This window comes from Trichechus manatus, unplaced genomic scaffold (genome assembly GCF_000243295.1).
Source record: "Trichechus manatus latirostris isolate Lorelei unplaced genomic scaffold, TriManLat1.0 scaffold00005, whole genome shotgun sequence".
Lineage (NCBI taxonomy): Eukaryota > Metazoa > Chordata > Mammalia > Sirenia > Trichechidae > Trichechus > Trichechus manatus.
In genome coordinates, this window is record NW_004443941.1 from 25,586,298 (window position 1) to 25,604,172 (window position 17,875).

General features: G+C 38.4%; 1 protein-coding gene across 1 annotated transcript in view; it reads right to left on the bottom strand.

Moving 5' to 3' along the window:
- Positions 1 to 17,875, bottom strand: part of RMDN2 (regulator of microtubule dynamics 2) — a 120,214-nt gene that overhangs the window by 17,742 nt on the left and 84,597 nt on the right. Inside the window, exon 7 of the mRNA XM_023735866.1 lies at positions 229 to 327. Coding sequence (XP_023591634.1) covers positions 229 to 327 — 99 coding nt within the window. The remainder of the gene's footprint in view (positions 1 to 228; positions 328 to 17,875) is intronic.

The window sequence follows — 17,875 nt, forward strand, 5'->3', positions numbered from 1 at the left end:
TTAAAAAAAAAAAACTATGCAATTAAAAATAAATAAATAAATAAAATAAAATGTAACTTACATTATAAGAGGCTTAAAACAGAACACCCCAAAACTAGAATACAAACTGGGGCTTCAGTCAGAGATCTATGTGTGGAGAAGAGAAAGATTTCTTGGCAACAGGGGTAGAAGGGGCTGGTGCAGATGGTAGCCTGTTTAACACTAAAATAATGGATTCATAACATATACCTTAAGGAAACTGTGCAAAGCTTCTCCTACAGATGAGGAAGGTATTTTTCCAAACAAAGTAGCAGCCATTTTTTTCTCAATCCAGGTCAGTTTTGAGACCTGCAAAAACAAAGCAATATAATTCTTGAAAGTTTTTCATATTTTGACTGAAACACAGAGATATATAACCCCCCCGCCCCACACATATATATGTATATAAATATAATATATATGTAATGGTTAAGAGCTCGGCTGCTAACCAAAAGGTTTGCAGTTCGGATCCACCATTTTTGCTCCGAGAGAGAAGGATGTAGCAGTCAGCTTCCATAAAGATTTGCAGCCTTGTCCCAGGATAAAGGACGGCCCACCCCAACGGGGCCCCCTTGGGGAGGGAGACTGAGTAGCGCAAGGCTGTGCTGGGCTGCACCTGGCTTATTCTGAGGCTATCTTCAGCCCTGCTTGAGTTCTCTGTTCCCTTCAAACAAGAAAGGAAAACCTGTTACGGATTCAATTGTGTCCCCAGAAAGATATGCTGAAGTCCTAATCCCTGTACCTGTGAATGTGACCTTGTTTGGAAATAGGATCTTTGAAGATGTTATCAGTTAACCTGAGGTCACAATGGAGTAATCCAGTCTGAGAGGTGTCCTTATAAGGAGGAGAAGAGACACAGAGACAGACTGCGGACGGGTGGCCATGTGAAGATGCTTGCTCAAGCCAAGGAATGCCTGGGGCTACCAGAAGCTGGGAGAGACAAGACCCTCCTCGAGAGACTTCCTGTCTAGAGACAATGTGCCTGGCCTGACATGTTGATAAGGCACGTTGATATGGACTTCTAGCCTCCAGAACTGTACAACAGTAAATTTCAAAAATGTAAAACAAAATTCTAACTCACAAAAAAAGACTAGACTTGCTGGTCTGACAGACGAGAGCATGGCCCCCGGACACCCTTTTAACTCAGTACTAAAGTCACTTCTGAGGTTCACCCTTCAGCCAAAGATTAGATAGGCCCATAAAACAAAATAAGACTTAACAGGCACACCAGCCTAGGGGCAGGGATGAGAAGGCAGGAGGGGTCAGGAAAGCTGGTAATGGGGAACCCAAGGTCGAGAAGGGGAGAGTGTTGACATGTTGAGGGGTTGGCAACCAATGTCACAAAGCAATATGTGTATTAATTGTTTAATGAAAAACTAATTTGCTCTGTAAACCTTCATCTAAAGCACAATAAAAAAAATAAACTTCTGTTCTCATCAGTCAACATAAATAAATAAAGATTTATAGCCTTGGAAACCCTAATAGAGCAGTTCTACTCTGTCCTACAGGGTCACTATGAGTCAGAATTGACTCAACAGCCGTGGTGGGTTTTTATATATATATATAAGAGATAGCACCTTTGTGGTATTAATATTTTGCATTTTTTTTATAAGTAATTCTAAAAAAAAGAGTTCCAGAAGCACCATTTCAAAAACAATTTGAAACACTCATGATTAAGATTTGTGTTCAATCATAGAAAAAGTAGTAGAGAGGGGGTTAATGCTAACCCTGTTTGTTCATCTGATTTGTGACTCTGACTGAGACGACCACAGAGCACTTGTATGGTGTGTAGCAGCCACAAGACCCTGCCTTTGCTCTCTTCCTGCCTGTTCCATGCTGCCCAGGTCAGCACTTCAGAAACAAATAAAACAAGGATCCTCAGTCCATACAACAGGCAGAGGGAGGCCCAGTATACATATTTACAAATTATTTTCTTATCCATAACCACCTAAGCTAAATTTCATACTACCATTTTTTCTTTGGAGCCCTGGTGGTGCAGTGGTTAAGAGCTTGGCTGCTAACCAAAAGGCTGGCAGTTCGAATCCACCAGATGCTCCTTGGAAACCCTATGGGGCAGTTCTATTCAGTCCTATAGGGTCACTATATTTTCTTCTTTAATTTTTTACTACTGTGTTTTAATACATTTTTAAATTGTAAAACTATTTTTCCAAATATGGATATTAGATGTTTATTATGAAAGATTAAACTGGTTCAAAAATAAATACTTTAGGGAGTACTGATACAGTTGCGTCTCCATCAAACCCCATCTAGTGTCTTCCTTCTCAATCCCATCTTCTCGATTTCTAGGTAGTCATTATCCTCTTTTATTGTTTGTTGTCTATTTTTTACATTTATTGCCTTGCTTTTCTACATAATTTTACTCACTGGTAGGTTTATTTTCACTCTTGAACTCTGTAAAAAGGGTATCAATACTGTCTATTCTATGACTTCTTTTTTTTAAATTGTACTTTAGATGAAGGTTTACAGAGCAGATTAGTTTCTCATTAAACAATTAATACACATATTATTTTGTGACATTGGTTGCCAACCCCACGCCATGTTGACACTCTCCCCTTCTTGAAACTTGGGTTCCCTATCACAAGTTTTCCTGTTCCCTCCTGCCCTCTTGTCCTTGCTCTGGGACTGGTGTGCCCATTTAGCCTCGATTTATTTTATGGGCCTGTCTAATCTTTGGCTGAAGGGTGAACCTCAGGAGTGACCTCAGTACTGAGTTAAAAGGGTGTCCGGGGGCCATACTCTCAGGTTTCTCTAGTCTCTGTCAGACCAGTAAGTCTGGTCATTTTTTGTGAGTTAGAATTTTGTTCTACATTTTTCTCCATCTCTGTCCAGGACTCCCTATTGTGATCCCTGTCAGAGCAGTCGGCGGTGGTAGCCAGGCACCATCTAGCTGAGCAGGACTCAGTCTCATGCAGGCTGTGGTAGTTGTGGTCCATTAGTCCTTTGGACTAATCTTTCCCTTGTGTCTTTGGTTTTCTTCATTCTCCCTTGCTTCATACAGGGTGGGACCAGTGAAGGATCTTAAATGGTCGCTCACAAGCTTTTAAGACCTCAGATGCTACTCACCAAAGTAGGATGCAGAATGTCTTCTTTATAAATTACGTTATGCCAACTGAGCTAGATGTCCCCCGAGACTGTGGTCCCCAACCCTCAGCCCATTAATTCGGTCACTCAGGGACTTTGGATGTGTCTATGAAGCTTCCAAGACATTGCCTTGGTCAAGTTATGCTGACTTCCCCAGTATTGTGTACTGTCTTACCTTTCACCAAAATTACTGCTTATCTATCGTCTAGTTAGTGTTTTTCCTTCCCCACCCCTCCCCTCTCTCGCAACCATTGAAGATTGTTTCTTTTTATGTGTAAATCATTTCATGAGTTTTTATAATAGTGGTCTCATACAATATTTGTCCTTTTGTGATTGATTTACTTCACTCAGCGTAATGTCCTCCAGATTCATACATGTTATGAGCTGTTTCGCAGATTCATCATTGTACTTTATCATTGCATAGTATTCCATTGTGTGTATGTACCATAGTTTGCTTATCCATTCATCTGTTGATGGGCACCTAGGTTGTTTCCATCTTTTTGCTGTTGTGATTAGTGCTGCAATGAACACGAGTGTGCATATGTCTATTTGTGTGACAGCTCTTACTTCTCTAGGATATATTCCTAGGAGTAGGATTTGCTGGATCGTATGGTATTTCAATTTCTAGCTTTTTAAGGAAGCACCATATCGTTTTCCAAAATGGCTGTACCATTTTGCATTCCCACCAGCAGTGTATAAGTGTTCCAAGCTCCCCACAGCCTCTCAACATTTGTTATTTTCTGTTTTTTGATTCGTGCCAGTAATGTCAGGGTGAGATGGTATCTTATGTAGTTTTCATTTTTTTTTATTGTGCTTTAGGAGAAAGTTTACAGCTCAAAGTTAATTTCTCATACAAAAATTTATATACATATTGTTATGTGACATTAGCTGCAATCCCCACAATGTGACAGCACACTCCCCCTTTCCACCTCAGGTTTCTTGTATCCATTCAGCCAACTCCTGTCCCTTCCTGCCTTCTCATCCTGCCTCCGGATGGGAGCTGCCCATTTGGTTTCATGTATCTGATTGAACTAAGAAGCACATGCCTCACAAGTATTATTTTTTGTTTTATAGTACTGTCTTATCTTTGTCTGAAGAGTGGGCTTTGGGCAGTTTTAGTTCTGGGTTAATAGAGCATCCAGGGGTCATAGTTCCGGAGGTTCCTCCAGTCTCTGTCAGACCATTACGTCTGGTCTTTTTAAGTGATTTTGCATTCTGCTATGCACTTTTCTCCCCCTCTGTCAGGGACTCTCTGTTGTATTCCCCATCAGGGTGGTCATTCGTGGTAGCCGGACAACAATAATTCTTCTGTTCTCAGGCTGGTGGAGTCTCAGGTTTATGTGGACCTTTTGTCTCTTGGGCTAATATTTTCCTTGTGTCTTTGATGTTCTTCATTCTCCTTTGCTCCGACTGGGTTGGGAACAATTGATGCGTCTTAGATGGCCGCTCGCAAGATTTTAAGGCCCCAGAGGCAACTCACCAAAGTGGAATGCAGAATATTTTCTTAATAAACTTTGTTATGCCAATTGACCTAGATATCCCCCAAAACTATGGTCCCCAGCCCCAGCTAATCTGTCCCTCAAAGTGTTTGGATGTGTTCAGGAAACTTCTTAGCTTTTGCTTTGGTCCAGTTGCGCTGACCTCCCCTGTATTGTGTATTGTCCTTCTCTTAACTGAAGATGATCCTTGTCTACTATCTAGTTAGTGAACTTCCTTCCCCCTCCCTCCCCACCCTTGTAACCATCAAAGAATGTTTTCTTCTGTGTTTAAACCTTTTCTTAATTTCTTATAATAGCAGTCTCATTCAATATTTGTCCTTCAGTGCCTGACTAATTTCACTCAGCAGAATGCCCTTCAGATTCATCCATGGTGTGAGATGTTTCGTGGATTCATCAGTGTTCTTTATCATTGTGTAGTATTCCATTGTGTGAATATACCATATTTGTTTATCCATTCATCTGCTGATGGGCACCTAGGTTGTTTCCATCTTTTTGCTATTGTGAACAGTGCTACAATGAACATGTGTGTGCATATATATCTATTGGTGTGACAGCTCTTATTTCTCTAGGATATATTCCAAGGAGTGGGACTGCTGGATCATATGGTACTTCCATTTCTAGCTTTTTAAAGAAGCACCAAATTGTTTTCCAAAGTGGTTGTACCATCTTACATTCCCACCAGCAGTGCATTAAGTGTTCCAGTCTCTCCACAACCTCTCCAACATTCATTATTCTGTGTCTTTTGGATTAGTGCCAGCCTTGTTGAGGTGAGATGGTACCTCATTGTAGTTTTGATTTGCATTACTCTAATGGTTAATGATTCTGAGCATTTCCTTATGTGTCTGTTAGCCACCTGAATGTCTTCTTTGGTGATATCCTTTGCCCATTTTTTAACTGGGTTATTTATCTTTTTGTTGTTGAGGTGTTGCAGTATCTTGTAGATTTTAGAGATCAGACCTTTATTGGATATGTTGTAGCCAAAATTTTTTTCTGAATCTGTAGGTTCTCTTTTTACTCTTTTGGTGACGTCTTTTGATAAGCATAGGTGTTTGATTTTTAGGAGTTACCAATTATCTAGTTTCCGTCTGGTGTTTGTGCATTGTTAGTCATGGTTTGTATATTATTTATGCCACGTATTAGGGCCCCTAGCATTGTCCCTAATTTTTCTTATATTTAGGTCTTTGATCCATTTTGAGTTAGTTTTTGTACATGGTGTGAGGTATGGGTCTAGTTTCATTTTTTTGCAGATGGATATCCAGTTATGCCAGCACCATTTGTTAAAGAGATTGTCTTTTCCCCATTTAACAGACTTTGGGACTTTGTCAAATATCAGAATTTATGTCTGGATGCTCAATTCTGTTCCATTGGTCTCTGTATCTGTTGTTGTACCAGTACCAGGCTGTTTCGACCACTGTGGCGGTATAATAGGTTCTAAAATCAGGTAGTGTGAGGCCTCCCACTTTGCTCTCCTTCTTCAGTAACGCTTTACCTATCTGGGGCCTCTTCCTTTTCCATATGAAGTTGGTGATTGGTTTCTCCATCTCATTAAAAAATGTCGTTGGAATCTGGATCGGAATTGCACTGTATCTGTAGATTGCTTGGGTAGAATTAACATTTGCAGTGTTGAGTCTTCCCGTTCATGAGCATGGTATGTCTTTCTACTTATGTGGGTCTCTTTTGGTTTCTTGTAGTAATGTCTTGTAGTTTTCTTTGTATAGGTCTTTTATGGCTCTGGGTAGCTTTATTCCTAAGTACTTTATCTTCTTGGGGGCTATTTAAATGGTATAGATTTTGTGATTTCCTTTTTGAAGTTCTCTTTGTTGGTGTAGAGGAATCCAACTGATTTTTGTATGTTTATCTTGTATCCTGATACTTTGCTGAAACCTTCTATTAGTTCCAGTATTTTTCTTGTGGATTCTTTGGGGGTTTTCCGTGTATAAGATCATATTATCTGCGAATAGAGATACTTTTACTTCTTCCTTACCAACTTGGATGCCCTTTATTTCTTTTTATTGCCTTATTACTCTGGCTAGGACCTCCAGCACAATGCTGAATAATCGTGGTGATAAATAGTATCATTGTCTGGTTTCTGTTCTCAAGAGGAATGCTTTCCGACTCTCTTTGTCTAGAATGATGTTGGCTGTTGGCTTTGTACAAAAGCCCTTTATTATGTTGAGGAATTTCCCTTCTGTTCCTATTTTGCTAAGGATTTTTATCATGAATGGGTGTTGGACTTTGTCAAATGCCTTTTCTGCATCAATTGATATGATCACGTGTTTCTTATATTCTGTTTTATTTATGGGATGGATTACATTGATTGTTTTTCTAATGTTGAGCCATCCCTGCATATCTGGTATGAATCCCACTTGATCATGATGAATTATCTTTTTGATATGTTGTTGAATTCTACTGGCTAGAATTTTGTTAAGGATTTTCACGTCTATGTTCATGAGGTATATTGGTCTGTAATTTTATTTTTTTGTGGTGTCTTTACCTGGTTTTGGCATCAGGGTTATGCTGGCTTCATAGAATGAGTTCGGGAGTATTCCTTCCTTTTCTATGCTCTGAAATATCTTTAGTAGTACTGGTGTTAACTCTTCTTTGAAAGTGTGGCAGAATTCTCCAGTGAAGCCATCCAGGCCAGGGTTTTATTTTTGTTGGGAGTTTCTTTTTTTATTACCTCTTCAAACTCATCTTTTGTTATGGATTTATTTAGTTTTTCTACTTCGGTTTGTGTTCGGTAGGTAGGTAGTGTGTTTCTGAAATTTGTCCATTTCCTCTCGGTTTTCAAATTTGTCGGAGTACAATTTTTCATAGTATCTGTTATGATCCTTTTTATTTCATTGGATCTGTTGTGATATTACCCATCTCATTTCTTATTTGGGTTATTTCCTTCCTCTCCTGTTTTTCTTTTGTCAGTTTGGCCAATGGTTATCAATTTTGTTGATCTTTTCAAAGAACCAGCTTTTGGTCTTACTGATTCTTTCAACTGTTTTTCTATTCTGTATTTCACTTATTTCTGCTCTAATCTTTATTATAATTTCCCCTCATCTGGTGCCCAAGGGCTTCTTTTCCTGCTCTCTTTCTATTTGTTAGAGTTACAGCGTTAATGTTTTGATTTTGGCCCTTTCTTCTTTTTAGATGTGTGCTTTTATTGCTACAAATTGACCTCTGAGCATTGCTGTGTCCCAAAGGTTCTGGTAGAATGTGTTTTCATTCTCATTTGATTCTGTGAATTTCTTTATTCTGGCCTTGATTTCTTCTATAACGCAGTAGTTTTTGAGCAAAGTGTTGTTCAGTTTTCAAGTATTTGATTTTTTTTCTTGCTGTTTCCATTATTGATTTCTACTTTTATGGCTTTATGGTCAGAAAAGAGGCTTTGTAATATTTTGATGTTCTGGATTCTGTTAAGGCTTGATTTGTGTCCTAATATGTGGTCTATTCTGAAGAATGTTCCATGTGCATTGGAAAAGAATGTATACTGGTTGCTGTTGGGTGGAGTGTTCTGTATATGCCTATGAATTCAAGTTCATCACTTGTGGCGTTTAGATTTTTCGTGTTTTTATTGAGTTTCTTTCTAGATGTTCTGTCCTTCCCCGAAAGTGGTGTGTTGATGTCTCCTACTATTATTTTGGAGCTATCTATTTTTCTTTTCAATGATGTTTGAGGTTTTTGTTTTTTTTTTTGTATTTTGGAGTGCTGTCATTGGGTGCATAAATATTTATTATGGTTATGTCCTCCAGTGTATTGACACTTTAATCATTATATAGTGTTCTTTCTTATCCTTTGTTGTGGATTTTGCTTTAAAGTCTACTTTGTCAGAGATGCATATTGTCACTCCTGCTCTTTTTTGGTTGTTGTTTGCTTGACATATTTTTTCCATTCTTTGAATTTGTGTATTTGAGTCTACAGTGTTTCTCTAGTAGGCAGCATATAGACGAATCATCTGTTTTATCCATTCTGCCACTTTCTGTCTCTTTATTGGTGCACTTGGTCCATTTACATTCAGTGTAATTATTGATAGGTATGAGTTTACTGCTATAATTTTGATTTTTTTTTGTGGTGTTGACAGTTTCTTTGTTTCCACTTAATTTTCTGTGCAAAGTTGTTTTTCTTTATGTATTTTCTTTTCATCTTTTTCATTACTGTTGATTTTACGTTTGCTGAGTCTTTTATGTTTTTCTTCTCTTTTATTTTGGAGGGTAGGTTTGTTAGTTTCCTTTGTGGTTACCTTAAAATTTACCTCTATTTTTCTAAGTTTAAACCAATCTTTTATTTCCTGATAGTGCCTTAACTTCCTCTCCATATGGAAGTCTTATGACTACACTATTTAGTCCTTTTTTGTTTTCATGTTGTTATCATTTACTTATTGAGGTCTCTGTTTCACTATTTTCAGTCTTTTACCTTTGACTTATTTTTTCAACTTCCCCATCTGGGTTGATATCTGGTTGTTTTGTCCCGTTTTTTTGTCTTGGGTTGTTGTCTGATATTGTTGGTTCTCTAGCTGAAGGATTCTCTTTAATATTTCTTGTAATTTTGGTTTGGATTTTATAAATTTCCTTAACTTCTGTTTATCTGGGAATGCCCTATTTTTGCCATCATATTTGAGAGACATACATATAATTCTTGGCTGGCAATTTTTTTCCTTCAACACTTTATATATGTCATCCCATTGCCTTCTTGCTTGTATGGTCTCTGCTGAGTAGTCAGAGCTTAGTCTTACTGACTCTCCTTTGTAGATGACTTTTCGCTTATCTCCAGCCGCTCTCAAGATTCTCTCTTTATCTTTGGTTTTGGCAAGTTTGATTATAATATGTCTTGATAATTTTCTTTTGGGATCTACTCAGTGGGGGGTTCGTTGAACTTCCTGAATAGATATCTTCTCGTCTTTCATGATATCAGGGAAGTTTTCTGCCAGCATATCTTCAACAATTCTCTATTTTCTGTTATCCATTCCTGTTCTGGTACTCCAATTATTGTAGGTTTTTCCTCTTGATAGTGTCCCACATAATTCACAGAGTTTCTTCATTTTTTAAAATTATTTTATCTGATTTTTTTCTCATATAAATCGGTGCCAAGGGATTTATCTTCAATCTCACTAATTCTGACTTCCATTGCGTCAATTTTGCTCCTACGACCTTCTGTTGAGTTGTCTAATTCTGAAATTTTACCGTTAATCTTTTGGATTTCTAGTTGCTGTCTCTCTATGGTTCCTAGCAGCCTGTTAAATTTGTCATTCTCTTCTTGTATTGTCTTCCTGTATTTCTCTATTGCTCTGTCTGTGTGTTCCTTGGCTTGATCTGAGTTTTGCTTGATCTCCCTCCTGCTCTCTGGAAGAGCTCTGTATATTAATCTTTTGAATTCTAACTCCAGTAACTCCAAGACCTTCTCTTCCTCCAAAAAGTTTCCTGGTTCTTTGCTTTGATTGCTTGCTGGAGCCATCTTGACCTGCTTCTTTATGTGATTTGATATTTACTGTTGTCTCCAAGCCGTCAATAAGTTATTATATTTATTTATTGTATGTTTGTTTACCGTATCCTAGCTTTTCGTTTTATTTTGATATGCCCAAGTAGGCTGCCTCTGTGAGCTACTTTGATTATTGGTGTCTTTGAAGCTCTCCTCCTGTCACCAGGTGGTTAGAGCAGCTACTAGGTGTGTGAGCCCAGGAGTCTGTTCACTTTTCTTGTGTGAATTCAGCTCAGATGTCCAGTTCGTCAGTCATTGAGTGTGTGGTGCAGAGTCTCACCTACAGTCCTAGATAGTCAGGGCTGTGTAGGGGTGTTTGGAGCAGGCACAGGTATCTGGCTGCAGTAGGGGGTTAAGTGCTGAGCAAGGAAGAGGGCTGACGGTTGCCCGAGTGCCTCGATGGAAGGTGTGTCCCTGTCCCCTTGAGCACATGGGTGGGTTTTGCAGCCTGAGTTTGGACACCCAATGCTGTTGGCTGTAAGGACTGGGAGGCACCACTTATTCTCGGACCCCTGTCATGGGTGGCTAGATGGAATGGGGGATACTGCCAGCCCTCAGGCCTCTGATGTAGGTGGGTGAGGACTCTGCTTAATGGGCAGGGTGGTATCAAATGTCACGAATCAGCAAGTCCTCCTTGGCTGCTGCAGTTGAAAATAGCTTCATGTATATGCCTTGTTGCTCTATGCTAATGAGGGCCTATACTGTTGAATCAGCCCACATAGGTCTAGGCAGGGGTGAAGGGCGCTACAAGTCCATGGAACCCTTATGCCACTGCCTAGGCAAAGGGGCAGTGCCTTCCCTGAGTTCCCAGCTTAGGGGGCGTGGTGATTTTTTGAAGCCGCAAGATTGGTTTGGGCATAGATAGTCCTGAGTTTCTGGCTTAGGGGGTTTGGTGTTAATGAGGGCTTGTGGTGTTGAATCAGCCCACAGAGGTCTAGACAGGGGTGAAGGGTGCTAGAAGTCTGTGGAACCTTTATGCCAGTGCATAGGTAAAGGGGCAGTGCCTGCCCTCAGTTCCTGGCTTAGGGAGCGTGATGATTTTTTAAAGCCACAAGACTGGATTGGGCATGGATAGCCCTTAGTTCCAGCTTAGGGGGCGTGACAGTTGTTGAATACTGCTGGACTGGTGTCAGAGCAGAGGGGGGTGGGGAGTGGGTGAAGGGAAAGAGACACTTCACTGCTGTGAAAGTCTCAGAGGGGGAGGGTTATTTTGACCCTGCGTGGTAGCTTAGATACTTGCACTTAACTTGCAGGTCCAGTGCTGCTTGCCCCCAGCTCTGGGGGCTTGTGCAGAATCTCCACTGCCTGGTCTCTCCCGATGTAGTAGAATGCATCTCAAGTGCTACTGCTCACCTCTCCCCACATATGCGGCCGACCCAGCCCGCAGGGTACCAGCTACCTAACGACTGGCCCTTCTTCGCTGCTCCTGAACTGTCTCTCCTCCCTGCCGCTCAGACCGACTCCTTAACTTTATCTTTAATGATCAGGACTCCTAGACTGTCATATATAATCGATTCACTTGTTTTTTCGGGTCTTTGTTGTAAGAGGGACCACAGGCAGCATCTGACTATTCTGCCAGTTTGGCCTCACTTCATCTCATGTAGTTTTGATTTGCATTTCTTTAATGGCTGGTGATCACAAGCATTTCCTCATGCGTCTGTTAGCCACCTGAATGTCTTCTTTGGTGAAGTGTCTGTTCATATCCTTCGCCCATTTTTTAATTATATTATTTGTCTTTTTATTGTAGAGGTGTTGGATTTTCCTACAGATTTTAGAAATTAGACATTTGTCAGATTTGTCATAGCCAAAATTTTTTTCCCAGTTTGTAGGTTCTCTTTTTACTCTTTTGGTGAAGTCTTTCGAGGAGCACAAGTGTTTGATCTTTAGAAGATCTCAGTTATCTAGCTTATCTTCTGGTGTTTGTGTATTGTTAGTTATGGTTTGTATACTGTTTATGCCACGTATTAGGACCTCTAGCGTTGTCCCTATTTTTTATTCTATGATCTTCACAGTTTTTGGTTTTATATTTAGGTTTTTGATCCATTTTGAAGTAGTTTTGTGCATGGTGTGAGCTATGGATCCTGTTTCATTTTTTTGCAGGTGGACATCCATTTTTGCCAGCACTATTTGTTAAAAAGACTGTCTTTCCCCCATTTAATAAATGTATTTGGGAGCCCTGTCATTGGGTGCATAGATATTTAATATGGTTATGGTCTCATGGTGGATTTTCCCTTTAATCAATATATAATGTCCTTGTCTTTTATGGTGGACTTTGTTTTAAAGTCTATTTTATCTGAGATTAGTACTGTCACTCCTGCTATTTTTTGCTTGTTGTTTGCTTGAAATATTTTTTTCCATCCTTTCATTTTCAATAAAATTTATGTCTTTGTTTCTAAGGTGTGTCTCTTGTAGACAGCATATTGACGGGTCTTGCTTTTTCATCTGTTGTCTCTTTATGCGTGCATTTAAGCCATTTATGTTCAGTGTGATTATTGAGAGGTGTGAGTTTACTGCTGTCATCCTGTAGTTTTTTTTTTTGTGGTGCTGACATATTCTTTGTTCCTCTTACTCTCCTGTGCTGAATTCCTTTTGTTTGTTGATTTGTTTCCATGTTTTTAATTTTTGTAGATTTTGTGTTTACTGAGACCTTGTTTTTCTTTTGATGAGTAGGTTTGTTAACTTTCTTTGTGGTTACCTTGAAATTTAGTCCTATCTTCCTAAGTTTAAACCAGTCTTTTATTATTTGATATCGTCTTGACTTCCTCTCCATTTGAAAGTTCTATACCTACACCATTTATTCCCTCTTTTATTGTTCTGACGTTGTTGTCATTTACAGATTGACCTCTCTGGTTCCCTATTGTAAATCATTCAATTTTATTTTATCCTTGGGAGTTCATTACCTAGACGGTATCTGGCTGATGCTGTCTTGTGTCCTAGATTCAGGTTGTTGTCTGATATTGTTGGTTCTCTAACTAAAGGGCTCCCTTTAATAATTCTTTTAAGTTTGGTTTGGTTTTTACATATTCCCTTACTTTCTGTTTACCTGGAAATGTCCTAATTTTGCCATATTTGAGCGAGAGTTTCGCAGGATGTATTATTATTTTGGCAGTTTTTTCTTTCAAGGTTTTTTATATATCCTCCCACTTCCCTCTTGCCTGCATGGTTTCAGCTGAATAATCAGATCTTAGTCTTACTGTTTCCCCTCTGTATGTGAATTTTCATTTTTCTCTAGCTGCTCTCAGGATTCTTTCTTTCTCTTTGGTTTTAGCAAGTGTGATTATGATATGTCTTGGCGATTTTCTTTTGGTGCCTATCCTACATGGGGTTGTTGAGCTTCTTGGATGGTCGGCTTTTCATCATTCATATTAGGGAAGTTTTCTGTCAGCACATCTTCATGATCCTCTCTATGTTTTCCGTTTTCTCCCCTTGTTATGGAATTTTGATCACATGCAAGTTTTTGCTGTTGATTGCATCCCACATTATTCTCAGGGTTTTTTCATTTTTTCTTTTGTTTTCTCTGATTTTTCCTCAAACCAAGTGGTATCTAGGGATTTGTCTTCAATTTTGCTGATCCCATCTTCCATTATTCCAAATTAGCTCCTAAAACCTTCTACTGCACTGTCCATTTCCGAAATCTTGTTATTTATCTTTTGAATTTCTAATTGTTCTATTTGTATGATTTCTAGTTGTTTATTTACTTTGACATTTGGTTCGCATATTATTTTCCTGAATTTTTCTATTGCTTTGTCTGTGTTTTCCCTGATTTTTTCTGTATTTTCCATGACTTTGTCTATTTTTTCCCTTGTTTTTGCCTGTATTTTCCTTCATCTCTCAGAGAACTCTGTATACTAGAGTTCTGAATTCCCTATCAGGTAGTTCTAGTGTCTTTTCTTTGACCAGAAGGTCATCTGGTGTTTTATTTTGGTCATTTACTGGATTCATCCTGTCCTGTTTTTTTTTTAATGTTTTGATATTGTCTGCTGTCTCTAGGACATTCAGGAATTATTTCCTTCACTTATTGAGTTTAGATTTTATGTTCTGTGCTGTTTTTTTGTTTTATTTGGTTATGTCTGAGCAGGCGGGCTGGGCATGTTTTATTGCTTGCTTGCCTGTGGGCATGATATTTACTACCTTGTCCAGTTAGGCAGGGCCAGTCACTCACCTACGGTGCAGCAGGGCAGTTCCAGCAGGGGTGGAGGGATGCAGTTGGTTAGTTTGTGGCATGAACCGGGGTTAACAGTGTGGGGCTAGAGGTGGTGCTGGGCTGTGTCCAGGGAACAAGTTGGTGCCACTTGGGGGCACGGCACTCAGTGCACAGTGCAAATAGGCAGGAATGAAAGGAGAAGATGTATTGTGTGGAGCTAAGTGTGTGAGTGAAAGAAGACAAAAGAGAGAGAAACAAAGCAAAAAACAGCAAAAAAAAATGTTAAAGTAAATTCACAACTAGAAATCAAACAAAAACAGCAATTAGAAATCCAAAAGATAAACAAGATTTCAGAAAGGGACAGTGTTATAGAAGGGCTGAGGAACAGGTTTGAAACAATGGAAGATACGATCAGCGAAATTGAAGAAAAATCCTTGGAAACCACTTTGTTTGAGGAAAAATCAGAGAAAAGAATGAAGAAAAATGAAGAAACCCTAAGAATGATGTTGGCTACAATCAAAAGTAAAACTCTGCAAGTGACTGGAGTTCCAAAAAAGGAGAGCAAATGGAAAACACAGAGAGGATCATTGAAGATGTGCTAACAGAAAACTTCCCTAATGCCATGAAAGATGAAAAGCTGACCATTCAAGAAGCTCAACAAACCCCATATAGGATAGACCTCAAAAGAAAATCACCAAGGCATGTCATAATCACACTTGCTAAAACCAGAGACAACGACAGAATCCTGAGAGCAGCTCAAGAAAAACGAAAATTCACACACAGGAGGGTAACAATAACACTAAGCTCTGATTACTTGGCAGAAACCATGCAGGCAAGAAGGCAACAGGGTGACATATATAAAACCTTGAAAAAAAAAAAAAAAAAAACTGCCAACAAAGAATAATATATCCTGCAAAACTCTGGCTCAAATACGATGGTGAAATTAGAACATTTCCAGATAAACAGAAATTAAGGGAATATGTAAAAACCAAACCAAAGTTAAAAGAATTATTAAAGGGAGTCCTTCAGTTTGAGAATAAACAACAACAGATGACAGCCTGACTCTAGGATGCAAGACTGCATCAGCCAGATGCCAACCTAGGTAATGAACTTTCAAGGATTAATAAAAACTAAAAGATTTACAACAGGGAACAGGAGAGGTTAATCTGTAAATGACAACAATGTCAGAATAATAAAAGAGTGAATAAATGGTGTAGATACAGAACTTTCAAATGGAGAGGAAGGCAAGGTGATACCAAGTAAAAAAGACTGGTTCAAACTTAGGAAGATAAAAGTAAATTGAAAGGTAACCACAAATAAAGTTAACAAAACTACTCATCAAAATAAAGAAGAAAAACATAAAGTCTCAACAAACACAAATCTACAAAAACAAAAGAAATGAAAAAAAAACCCCACAAACAAAAGGAATTCAGCACAGAGGAGTAAGAGGAACAAAGAAAATGTCAGCATCACACAAAAAAAAAAACACTCCAAACTGACAGCAATAAACTCATACCCATCAATAATTACACTGAACATAAATGGCCTAAATGCACCCATAAAGAAACAGAGAGTGACAGAATGGATTAAAAAACAGGACCCATTAATATGCTATCTACAAGAGACACACCTTAGAAAAAAAAACATAAATTTATTAAAAATCAAAGGATGGAAAAAAATACATCAAACAGTAACCAAGGAAGAATAGACAAAATAGACAATATAGACTTTAAAACAAAATCCACCATAAAAGACAAAGAAGGGCATTATATAATGATTAAAGGGATGATCCATCATGAAGACATAACCATAATAAATATCTATGCACCCATGATAGGGTTTTAAAATACATAAAACTCTAAAGACACTGAAAAAAGAAATTGACAGTTCCACAATAATAGTAGGAGACTTCAACACCACTCTTGGTAAAAGACAAAACACCTAGAAAGAAACTCAACAAAGATGCAGAAAATCTAAAGGGCACAATCAGCCAACTTGACCTCATAGACATACATAGAACATTCCACCTAACAGCTGCAAAGTACACATTCTTTTCTAACGCATACAAAACATTCTCCAGAATAGACCACATCTTAGGCCACCAACAACCCTGGACAAAATCCAAAACACTGAGATAATATAAAGTATCTTCTCTGACCACAATGCCATCAAGGTAGAAATTAATAACAGGAAGAGCAAGGAAAAAAATCGATTACATGGAAACTGAATAACACCCTGCTTACAAACCACTGGGTAATAGAAGAAATCAGAGATGGAATCAAATTCTTAGAATCAAATGAGAATGAAAACACTTCACACCAAAACCTTTGGGACACAGCAAAGGCAATCAGTCCTCAGAGGTCAATTTATAGCAATAGATGCACACATCAAAAAAGAAGAAATGGACAACATCAAAACCTCAGCTACACAACTCGAACGAATAGAAAGAAAATAGCAAAAGATGCCCAAAGCCACCAGAAGAAAGGAAATAATAAAGATCAGAGCAGAAATAAATGAAATAGAGAGTAGAAAAACAACAGAAAGAATCAACAAAACCAAAAGTTGGTTCTTTGAAAGGATCAACAAAATCGACAAACCACCAGCCAAACTGACAATAGAAAAACAGGAGAGGACACAAATAACCTAAATAAGAAATGAAATGGAGGACATTACAACAGACCCAATTGAAATAAAAAGGATCATAACAGAGTACCATGAAAAACTATACTTCAACAAATTTGAAAACCTAGAGGAAATGGACAAATCTCTAAAATACCACTACCTATGAAAACAAACACAAAATGATGTTGAAAATCTGAACAGTCCCATAACAAGAAAAGAGATTGAAAAGATAATAAAAAATTCCCAACAAAAAAAAAGCCCTGGCCCAGATGGCTACGCTGGATAATTCTACGGAACATTCAGAGAAGAGCTTACACCAGTACTACTCAAACTATTTCAGAACATGGAAAGCAAAGAATATTTCCAAGTTTATTCTTTGAGGCCAGCATAACCCTGATACCAAAACCAGGCAAGGATACCACAAAAAAAGAAAATTACAGACCAATATCTCTCATGAATATAGATGCAAAAATTCTCAACAACATTCTAGCCAATAGAATTCAGCATCATATCAAAAAAATAATACAACACGACCAAGTAGGATTCATAGCAGGGATGCAAGGATGGTTCAACATTAGAAAATCAATCAATGTAATCTATCACATAAATAAAATTAAAGAAAATAATCATATGATAATCTCGATTGATGCCAAAAAGGCATTTGACAAAGTCTAACACCCATTCCTGACAAAAACTCTCAATAAAACAGGTATAGAAGGGAAATTACTCAACATAACAAAGGGTGTCTATACAAAACCAATAGCCAATATCATTCTTAACAGAGAGAGAGTGACAAAATTCCCCTTGAGAACAGGAACAAGACAAGGATGCCCTTTATCACCACTCCTATTTAACATTGTGCTGGAAGTCCTAGCTACAGCAATAAGGCAAGAAAAAGAAATAAGGGGCATCCAAATTGGTAATGAAGAAATATAACTGTCCCTATTTGAGGGTGATATGATACTATACATAGAAAACCCAAGAGACTCCACAAGAAAACTACCAGAACTAATAGATTCAGCAG